This window comes from Neltuma alba, unplaced genomic scaffold (assembly GCF_004799145.2).
Source record: "Neltuma alba isolate B1F8T4 unplaced genomic scaffold, ASM479914v2 tig00002339_pilon, whole genome shotgun sequence".
NCBI lineage: Eukaryota > Viridiplantae > Streptophyta > Magnoliopsida > Fabales > Fabaceae > Neltuma > Neltuma alba.
Genome location: NW_021632825.1, coordinates 5,267 through 17,187, shown reverse-complemented (window position 1 = coordinate 17,187; position 11,921 = coordinate 5,267). Strand labels below are relative to the sequence as shown.

At 34.5% G+C, this 11,921-nt stretch overlaps 1 protein-coding gene across 1 annotated transcript; it reads right to left on the bottom strand.

The window, feature by feature from the left end:
• Positions 1 to 398: 398 nt before the first annotated feature.
• Positions 399 to 1,538, bottom strand: LOC114722332 (mitochondrial pyruvate carrier 1-like). Its single transcript, XM_028908340.1, has 4 exons — positions 1,510 to 1,538; positions 886 to 1,003; positions 745 to 799; positions 399 to 538 (listed from the first exon to the last, which is right to left on the bottom strand). The coding sequence occupies exons 2-4, from the start codon at positions 976 to 978 to the stop codon at positions 399 to 401; spliced, it is 288 nt and encodes a 95-aa protein (XP_028764173.1). The 5' UTR covers positions 979 to 1,003; positions 1,510 to 1,538.
• Between the last annotated feature and the right edge of the window lie 10,383 nt (positions 1,539 to 11,921).

The window sequence follows — 11,921 nt, the reverse complement described above, 5'->3', positions numbered from 1 at the left end:
CCGGCTGACATATCATAATTCTCCCAAAGGGTGATCGTTTTATAACATATAGAAAAGCCCCGGGGGGGGGGGGGGACACAAAAGATGTTGGTTCCGTCTAACGGTGGTGTGGAATGAGTTTTGAACAATCAGTTAATATTCTATTGATTACGTGCAAAATCAGCTTCAGTTTGCTTCGAGACAGCTTCATCCTCCTTCTCTGACGAGTACCTATGGAGAGAAAAACACCTTTAAATGCCAAATAAAGAATGTGAGATCACAACTATTTGCTGTTTGCTTAAAATTAAAACATCATGTCGGCTTATCATCACGTCCGTGAATATAAAACGTGATTAATTTTCACTTATCGTTATATAATAATTAAAATAAATTAGGTGATTGAATCAGAAGCTAGCTTCTCACCCCCTGGCGTTTGCCCAGCGGCAGAATTGGTAGAGTTGGACAGTGTCATTGGAAGCATGACAAGCAAGCAGCAGATAGTTGCGTGGTCTCACCATCCATGCAAATCTCATATACAGTGCAGAGTATATGCACATTACTGCACCACATTATCTCCTTCATTAAATCACTTTCGCGCTCTTATTTTAAAAAAATAAAAAAGTGTAAAATGCCACAGATTGTTGAATATCACAACAAAAATATCTTGGCGCTATCAGAAAACTTGATGGCAAAGCAAATACGGAAGAAGTTTTGCACAAGAGTGTTGTCCAATTCCAAATTCTGAGGAATACAGAAATGTTCGACCTGATGTCATGTTGGCAGAGATCATTTGAGGAGGTTTATTCATGTCTGCCAACCCCTGCAATGAAACAGCTTTACCATTACCAACCTGATCATCCCAAAAAAAAAAAAAAGAGGAACGAGTCAAAGTGAAGAGAAACGTACTGCAACCACAAATCCAAGGTTGGCAACAGGTCCCCAGAAGTGTGTTGTTTTTGGACCAACTGGACTGTTCCAGAATGCTCGGAAGTAAGCCATATTTCACTTGATACTGACGCTCTGGCTGCTCCAACTGTAAGGACAAAATAATTTAGCCACCTGTCATTCGAACCAATATATGCAAAGTAGCATCCAAAAAAAAAAATCTAATCGGATTTCCTAGGAATCTGATTCCGATGTTATAACCTCCCAAGATTTTTCACCCACCAATTCTTATAGCTTAATTTCTCATACAAAGTACTCAGACGACAACACGACTTGTTGAGCTTCAACCAACCTTGACCCGGGGGAAAATAGCTTCAACAACCAGAAAATGTTGGCGAATCCACCCAAGTCACAGGGCGTTGCATGGATTGCAAGGAACAAAGAAAAATGGGGAACTACTGCTAATAACAAATGACCCAACAATCCCATAAATCAACAGAAAACTTGGGCAAATATATATATATATATATATCTATCACACAGACAGACAGAAAACCGAGGCCAAAACACAATCCCAGTTCTCAATGAGATGAAACTTTGATGTGAGGGGTGTGACGAAATCCACTTAAAAGAGAAGAGGTTTACCTTATTATCTTGTGCACAGAAGTATGAGGACTGAATCTGAGGAAGAAGAATGGAATAGAGAGGGTGGTGATATGTTATTAAGAAGACGGTGGATTCAAAACAAGGCCAAATTGAGTGAATCACCATTAAATTTGAATGGAATAGATCTAAACTTTACATATAAAAAACTATCAACATGCAACTATCATAATATGTAAGCTTAGGCTTGACAAGTAGAATGAAGAGCCATTCCTCCCAAAAATAAACTGAAGTTAGTTCTTTGACTTTCATTTAGTTCTTGCTGATGCCTTTGTTATGAAAAAGAAGTTATGACTTTTTATATAAATTTCAATTTGACATTTATAATAAATAGTTGGAAATGTTTATCGGCAATTGCACAAAAATATTTACATTATTAAAAAAAATACACATAGCATGAAAACATAGAGTGTTCAAATATTTAGAAAAAGACTGAATAATAAACAATAGTGATAGATGATTAGTTTTATATTAATGCCAAGTTCATGAATAATAAATAAATGATGATTAATGAATTCATTTTATTTAGCATACTAGTTAATGGCGTGGTGGTGTATGATTGAATTAAAAACAATAGCTTGTAAAACAATCATAAATTAAATAAGAAATAAACATGAATCGAAACTACTTGAAACTTGAGTTATATTAACTTCACAAGAAGTAGATCCTTTATTTTATAAAATCAACTAATTTGATTCAGTTTATTTCTAATTCAAATTGAACTGAACTAAACACTGAAATATCCCTAATTGCCTGAGCAAACTACTTATAAGAAAAATTTGATATATTCTAAGTGTTAAAAAATGCCACTAAGTTATTCTTGATGTGAATAAGAACAATTTTAATCTTTACTAGTGTATGTTTGGTTTCTTATGTTAAAGCAACCACATCCTTAGCTAGAAATCATGTGATATCAGTGAAGAACCCAATCATTAATCACCCAGCCCCACAGGGCACAGGCACTTTATTGATACAGTATATGGTTTGGAAGAATGTGAAAGAGTGATTGTTGCATAACAAATTGTGAAAAAAATAAAAATAAAAATAACACTGTCAGGTGAGTTAAACAAATATTCAAATTATCTAGGCTTTGACCTATTGAACAAAATCTGCAATCAAAGTTATTTCATAGCTTATACCTGAGAACTTTGAGTAATCATTTGAGGTAGAATATACACTAAATGGAAAACAGCATATAATCAAATCATTCTTGCATTTGAACGATCAAAATCAAAATGCTGCATTACTTAATTCCCTCCCTTGGGCAGAGTATTTCATTGGCATGTGCATAGTAACAGCAAAATCAGCATCAATTTACTTGGATGCAGCTTCTTCCTTTTTGACAAGTACCTTAATGGAGCAACACTTCCATAGATGCCAACTTAGAAATGGAAGCGCAACCATAATTGTACGCAGGATTTTTTAATAGAGCTATAATATACGGATAGTTTTCTGGACTGTAACCTAGTGGTTGACTCATCAACCAAATTCTTTCACATCTCATAACCTAATCATATTGAAGAACTTGATAACAGACCCTCTTAAAAATTGCACCAAAATTTTGTCATTCGAAGAGACAAAAGATTGGACACGATAGAGTTGTTCTGACTCAATCACATGCTCAGCAGCTTACTCGTTGCCCTTTACCCGGCAGGAGAATTGGTATAGCCGCACAGTCTCATTTGAAGCGTGCCAAGCAAGTTGCAGATAGTTGCGTGGTTGAACGATCCAAGCAAATCCCATGAACAAAGATGAATACACACACATTTCTGTAGCACCAACACAGGCAAGAGGGAAGACTTAATCAATGAACAAAGACCAAAAATTAGGTTCATTTTTTTAGGTATTTGCTGTCATATTTTATTGTAAAAGCATAACAGTGGATATTTGTAGAAGTACTACATAATTAGCTCTATAAATGTCCTCCATTTATTTCACTTTCTTCGGAAAACTCGATAACAAACACCAAAAGGAACCCCATTTAAGTCTTGTCCAATTCCAGATTCTCAGGAATACAAATAGTTTCAACCTGCTGTCATGTCAGCAGAGATCCTTTCTGGAGGCTTATTCATGTTTGCAAGCCCCTGTAATAAAACTGCTTTACAAACTTGGTCATGAGGGCATGACAGGAGAACTTGTAATCCTCTATAACAAGAACATTCTTTATGGCCTCCCATCTAAAATCAAACAAATAAATAAATGATCAGTGCAGCAGCAAATCCCCAGTTGGCAACAGCTCCCCAAAAATGGAATGTTTTCGGACGATCCGTGCTGCTCAAGAATGCTCGGAAAGAGGAGGCCTTGATACTGACGCTCAATAAAAAATAGGTTAGATAGATGACATAATAACGATAGTCAGTAGACTGAATTAATTGTTCATTGAAAAAAAACACTCAGACACAACTAGAAAGGAGGGTGAAAGATGGATGAGGCTTTCATTCTTACTCCTAACCTTGCCCAAAAGCCAAATAATGGAAAAGGAATGAAGCCACGAATATGATAAATATATACCAAGAAGTAAGGACCTCAATCATTCTCAGTGCAACTTCAAGAACAGATAAGCGCAATCACATCTTCATTAACCGTGCGCCTCTCTGTGTCGTGGGAGAGCTAAGGGGAAGAAAAAGGGAGTTCAGGGTGCATTTGATGCTTCACATCCGTCACCGGTAAAAGCTTTTTTTTTTCCCCTCACTCTTTGGTATAAAGTTCCTCTACAACTTTAGGGTGAGTTTTTTGGCACCCAGTTCACCGGAGCTTTACTCTGACTACATCTGGATCCGACCCACGTCACGCACTTGGCTGTGGTGGGTGAATACGCTGAGACTCGAACTCAAGACCTCACTTAAGCAGTACCAAGCCGCTTACCACTTGGACCAACCCTTATTGGTTGAAGCTAATACTTCATGTCTTCATGTTAGGTTTAGTCAGGTCGGAAATCATGATGGGATGGACCCATTTAATTCTGATAGGCCCGTTTAAAATAGTGTAATGGATAGCTCATAAATGAGCTTTGAAATTGGGGCATGAGTATGTGCCCAAAAAAAACAAAGGGGGTATGACTAGGCCATGGATTCTGTGGATCAAGCCTTCATAAGGACTACCAAGTCCCAACAGTTAGGCTCAGCCTCCATTGTTTCACGGTTTTTTTCTGTTGGGCTGATGATCCGTACTTTACCTGCTTCTGCTTCACAGTATAAGCACTTTAACAAATTCATTAGAACTGAAAAATGATCATTAGCTCATTAAATTTGTCTCAAATTGAAAGTATTTTTTTCAGCTTTACTCATATTAAATGAGGTTTGAAAGAAAGAGAGAGATATGAGAAGTTACATTTAACTATTAATTGCATGAACAGATTTGACAAATAATTATGAATTACTCTTCAAATCATTTACATTTTGAACCAAATCATTATTCTAGAAGCGACTTACATTATGAATAGAGAAGTTAGCTAAGTTAAATTATGTCTTAAATGTAATGAATGGAATAAAATAAATAAAATTATGGATATATTTCCTTTTCTTTTTCTATTTTTGACATCCATTAACTTATTTAATATTTTATATATAGTCAAGTTCTATGATTGTAAAATTTTACGTGGATAAACATGTATATTAGTGGCTTTGATGCTACTGAAAGTTGAGTCTGAAAAGTTTTTCAGGATCAAAGCATGCTTTAAAACTTAAAAAGTATTTACAAAGATACCCACAAAATTATCTATCAATAACACTATCACAACACCTGTAATTTTTTTTTTGGCTAAAACATAGGTATCCTCCTATTGGAAACAATCTTATTTGAAGCACTGTCAGACATTAAATGTGGACAACTCTCTCCCAACGGAGATTCAAATCTTAGTTTTTCACATTATGAGAGATTAGCCTCTTCTACTAGGCCTAACTCTTGTTAGTACAACAACTACAATTGATTCTGTTTGTTCGGTTGCGCCCATGCGTAGTCTGGGCCGTTTCCATCTGAATGAAAGAAATGGAGGATGCAGAGCTTGGAGCTTTCTTCGAGATTGGACCAGAAGTAGAAAGAGTTCTCTTTAACTTTCCAGGAAATGGGCCTTCAGCAGATCCTTCCGTACAGAAATGAACAGTCCTCTAATTCATCATCTGGGCCCACAGCATTTAAGAACCATAGGCCCACGTTTTGGTGAATATCTGTTCTTTGTGGGTTCCACTGCGTGGTCCACAGTATTATGCATGAGATAGTAAGTAAAATTCTCTGCTTTCCCCCCGATGAAAAAAAAATGCTCAACGGGCTTTGGATTGTTAAAACAGAATAAATAACAGCTTGTCAATGACTAGGGTTAAGTTTTCGCCGGCATCATTTCTTTTTTAAAAAAAATGCAAAGCTCCCCCTTACGTGAGAAAATATATTTTTAAGAATTTCCAAAAAGTGATTTATTGCAAGAATTTTAAGAAAAATGAATGTGAGAGTAAACTACCAGCTCATAATCTGATGGGAAAAGAACTGGTGCTTATAGTTAATATCCAAATCAACTCTGCAATACAGAACGCTGATTTCAATGTTTTCTTGTTCTGTCACCTTTTCATTATTTGAAATGGCAGGCTGCGAGAGCACATATTTGCATAGAATTTGTCAGATAATTTGCTGAGGGAAAACAAATTTTAGAACACATCTGGAGTTCTGAAATTATCACATGGATTTAGGTGATGAATTGTACCATTTTTGAGGTGTAAATTACTTTTATTTTATTGTGACAAAAGAGTACCCATTGTGACATTGAATGATGAAGTCCCAAAACTATAATTAAGGCTGTCCTTGTTAACCGTCCAGTTCCTCTTTTCTCCCCCTCATTCCTCAAGATATTGGTTTCTCCTGAAAGTGTTTTTTTAAAATATTTTTATTCAAATCAAAATAAAACCCCTCTTACATATTTATTTTGTATATTATAAAATTATTTTTAAAATCATCGTTTGTTTTCTATCCAAATACTCGCTCATATAATAATCCTATTGCCATTGTCTCCTCTCTGCAATTTGAACTATTTGAGAAAGTCAAGAAGCACGAACAGTGCCCCAACCTTAGAATGATGTCCTTACTCTTTAACTTTTTTTAGAGAAAAAGTTGCAATTGCGAATTGTGCATCCAGCAGATTTACGAAAGAAAGTGATCGAGGTTTCTCCCTTCCAATAAATATAATCTTTCATATATTTTTTTTTTTTTTGCCAACATATAATCTTTCATATATACACATAGTTTTTCTCCTTATATTTAGTATTTTACTGGGAGACCGATGTTAAAATATTGTTAGAGGCAAAAAGTGCAATTCTATAGTATTCGATCTTAGGTGGCTTCGTAGATTAAGTAGAATTTCTCTCTTTTTAATAAGCTTGTCTTTGAATATGCCCTTAACATTAGTGTTTTTTTCGGGGGTAAACTAACGGTAGTGTTTTAATTGAAAAGAGAGTCGCCTACAATAGGTCTTGACTGGGAGAAAACCAAGTAAAGTGCTAAAATTCCCCCTTCTCACAATATGTTAGTCTCTTAGAATGAACTTCTTTTATTATTATATTATTATTACTCCCCTGATTCTTAATATAAGACCTATTTAACTAATTTGATTAGATTTAAAAAGTTAGGTAAGTTAGTTAATTATAAAAAATATGACATGTTTTTTTTAAAACACCATAATCATTTTTCTTAGCTAGTATCCTCCCTCCTTCTTCTACTTAATTATGATTAAGGGAGTATCTATATGGATAATTTAGAAAAAAATGATAAATATGAGAAATAGGTCTTATACTTAGAACCAAAATCAACTCAATAATTAGATTCTAAGAGGTTACTCCTTAACCGCAGGGATAACGCCACTGTTAATATTTTTCCATATCACAAAGAGGTTACTTCTATTTTAGGTTAAAAATTAATGAAGGTTGAAAATTTGGATCCAAGTATGAGGAGCACATTGGCATTTTCTTTTCTTTTCTTTTCATTTTCAAGCTGGCGCCTCCTCATAAGCCATGTATAAAACTCTGGACTGCATATATTGCGGTGAATTATGCGTTCTTGTTTTGTGATGGTTAATTAAGGGATTTTGATGGCGTGAGTTGATGTTGTTAGTGTTATATGTCTTGTTGATTTAATGTGCTAATAATAAATTGTTTCATAATCCAAATTAAAGGAGTTTTAATTGGGAAAAAAACAAATTATACGATGGATGAAAGCCGCGTTGAATAAACAAATTAAATAGAGCCAAAGATATGCCTTGTTCCTTCCAAATCTGAAAAAGGCTATAAAATCCCAATGAATGAAAATAGAACAGTTCGAGACTAGTGCCTTTTTTTTCCTTTTCCTTTTATTAAAAAAAAAGTGCTACCCCTATATTGGCCTTGCTTGTAATACTCTTTCCATGTTGTACAGTCCTATCATATTTAAAAAGTATTTGGATAGAAACTAAATCATGATTTTTAATGTGATTTTGACAGTATACAAAGTAAACACATAAAAGGAGTTTTATCTCAACTTGCATAAACATACTTTTTAAAAGGACTTTTGGAAGAATCCAAATACCCCATTAATTTCAAGCACTTTGCAATCTTTTGTTTTTGTTTTTTTCAGAAGTCTTTGTTTATGCTTTTCAGCTCCCGAAAGTTTAATATTCTTCTGATTATATAAATTAGGAAGAAATATTTTAAAGTAATCAAAATCATCATGCAAATCGGTTCTTTTTTTTCTTTTGAGTTACAAGAGAGCAGGATCGAACCTGCAACGCACACACTCCACACACACACATACTACTCGACCAAACGGCTAGTGGTATCATGCAAATCGGTTTTATATGGCGAAGAAAAATTCAAAATTTTATAGTTACTGTAAAATTATTGATAAGAAGTAAATTAAATTAACATGATTGTTATTTTGGAGTGATGAATAATATTACCTCCAGTCCTTAATATAAGATCTTGTTTGACTTTTATTTTGGTTCTAATTATAAGATCCCAATCTACTTGGTTTATTATATATATTTGTGTATTTTTTTCAAGGTAGTCCCTCTAATAATAGAAGTTCTGGCCAATAAACTTGATTAACAAAAATATTTTAGGAAAGAAGACACTTATTTATTACAAATAACTAACTTAATTTATTTTTTTAATCTCTTCAAATTAGTCAACTAGCTCTTATAATTAAGATCAGAGGTAATACTAAATATTGTACCATGATACCTAAATAAAATAGAATATTGAAATAACTAGACAGAAAATAAAAGGGCAAGTGTGATATGATATAGTGATATCTTTTGGAGTATGGGATTGACCAGAGCAGTAGTTAGAGCAATAATTAGATGGGAACGAAGATTCGCGAAGACAATTTAGAATTATAAATATGTGGTAGCCTGCATATCAAACCAAATTAAGATTAAAATTAGGAAGAGAAGATCTCCAGATTCTCCACTAGAGCTGTATATAATTTTACTTTTATGCTTTTTAGCTCGTGCAATGAACCACCGCAAGCTTGCAGCCATTGGTTACCCCAAAAAAGAAAATAACCTTCCCACATGTGCTTTCTTATACAACACTATATATTATATTCTCATCCCTTATATTCTAGGCCTATTTATTTATGTATTTATCTATTTACTTTCCTTCTTTATCCGAGGCCTCAAAGTCTTTTCCGCACACCAGATCTGTGTTTATTTTATTCCCCAGGCAGCTTCTAATTAGGTCTCGCATTTAATTTTTCTCAGAATTACTTTTAGATTTGTGGCTCTCGTTATTCTTTTTAGCTAATAAAGTGAAAAATACATGCTTCGAATTAGATGAATGGTTTCCCATAAACGATTTTTTTTTTTGAAAAATATCGCGAAAGCTAATGTGTTGATTCCCTCATTTTCAGAGGCCAAATGGCCATTTGCATCTTGCATAGTGATGTCCGTCGAGGGTTCTACAATTTTCTCCAAACTCACTGACTTACACCCAATGAGTTAGTGGCTCACCACCCATATACATAAATATATATATATATAATGATCACGTGTGAATTTGATAATTACACAGCCATTTTCAAGAAGATTTTGATGTTATCTTTACTTACCATGTGTTCTTTTATACATATGTACACAAAATTTATAAAATCCTGTGATCATTTTCCCCGATCGAACTACCAAAAGAACTTGTGAAAATATCACATTTTATGTGACTGATACATAAAGACAGACATCTATGTGGTATTTCACTATGTCCATAACTTGAAAGCACAAAACATCAAAGTATGAGTTAATTTGAAATAAATTGGACATAATACTCAAGAATAATCTTGATATATAGTCGCAGAAAACATCCGATCTGATCTGTATGTAAGTATGTTTATTAATGTTATCATTAGTTTTGTGTGAACAAAAGTTCACATTAATCTTCTTTATTATATTTTAGTAGTAATTAACTATACTGATATATTAAAAATAGTAAACAACAATACATTTTTATGGTAGTTATGATTTTAAAATTAGAAAGGTTTTTTTTTTGTGTTGTTGAGATTTTTGCATAAAGAAACAAATAGCTTGTAAGCAATTGAGAATGGAACGGATAGAAGTAGTGAAAGGTTATAGCGTGACGTGCACGAAGTTGGGAGTTTGGGTGTAGTCAACAATCACCAAATTCAATACACACATATCCACCCACGTGACCACCATCCATTTTCATTTGCTTATTTATTGCTGCTGGTTGAATGCAGACGGACGACGCCAAACCCAAGCGGGTCTCCTAAAAGGTACTAGCATATCCAGTACAGTGTTTGCAGCCCTTGCTTGAACAGTGCTCAAAAAATGAAATCTCCTTCCTCATTCTCAGATCCAAACCCCACAGAACCACTTCAATTTCAGCCTCACCGTGCAAGCACTTGACTAAAAACTCTATCTGGGGAATAATTAGTGCAACTTAAAAGCAAAACAACACCAGAAGATTGAGCTTCAAATTAAGAGAAACAAAAGCAGGAGAAAAAAGAGAGAGAGGGGGAAGAGCGACATACCTAGAAGATCTCATAAGGAGGAAAGAAGAGAGAGAGAGAGAGAGAGAGCATGAAGAAACCATGAAACTCAGGATGGATAGCGCAAAGAGAAGAACACGGCAGAGGGAAGATAGGTTCAGCCATGGCGCTATCCCTCCTGAGCTTTACGGATTCTTCTGCACGTAGAGAGGGATGGAGAATCAAATTAAGGGAGAGGAGGAGGAAGAAGTGGGAGAGGGTGAGGAGGGAAGGGGACGTTTGGGTCCTATTTATACAGCCAGATGATGGGGAGGGGAGAGAGTGGCCCAGCCTCTTATTTGCAGACAGACGTATATGTCCCCATTTTCAGTGCGATTCACCCTCAAGTCATTCACCCTCCCTCCGCCTTCCCTCCTTCAAAACTACTGTTCTCTTCCCAATTATTTACTCTCCCGTTACTGCTCTCAATTATCTTGTATACCTATGAAATACTCATAAATTTAGTTGGAGTGATTTTTTGTTACCCTTCATATTTTCAGAGGAATAAAATTAATTAGTTTCTACGGTGTTGGCGGAGCATACACACACACACAAACTACTTGTGATCCCAAAAATAAGAAGAGGAAAAAAAAACAGAGAAAACTAAAATTAACAATTGATGCAACTTTACCACATTGTTCTTATATATGCAAAAGTTTGGAATCTTACTTGAAGAAAGAAATAACTAATGACTACTGATAGAAAAGCATTGTCTAGAGATTACATGCATATCATGTTTTTGTTTTTAGGATCATCACTATTATATGTGTAATTAATTTTTTCATTTAATTAAGATACTATTATAAAATATTAAAATTCAAAAAGAAAATATAAAGCAAAATAATTCAATTAATGTGGAGGGGAGTGAGTGGAGATGAGGTGGAATGGAACTGGATGAGGTGTTGTGGTGGTAAAGTCAAAATGGATTGACCGGTACGTCTAGTTGATTGCTAATTTATCTGCCACATTCCCACTAATGACAAACACAATTTAAATGGTAAGAGCATTTGAAAAGATTTATTAGCATACATTTACATACTATTCATCCAAAAGGATTTTTTTTTTCTAACCATTATTAACAAAATTGGAACCCCCGTACCGTACTCATAAAACTCCTTTTTCCTCCAAAAAAAAGAAGAGCTGAACTGTTGTGGGTTGTGGGCTAGGGCAGGCTAGTTGAATTTTTGTTTTCTCCAGCTCAACTCGTCATTTTACCTTCTTTTTTTGGCCCTATTTTCAAGCTTTTTTTAAACATCAAATTGAGTTACGAATTTTTATGTTAAAGCTGTTTCATTTTATCACAAGCTTATGTATAAATTAAATTATGGAATATGCTTGAAAAGCCAACTGAATGATCCATGTTCTAAGTCGAGTGACTGAACTTATGAAATTTTTAATAA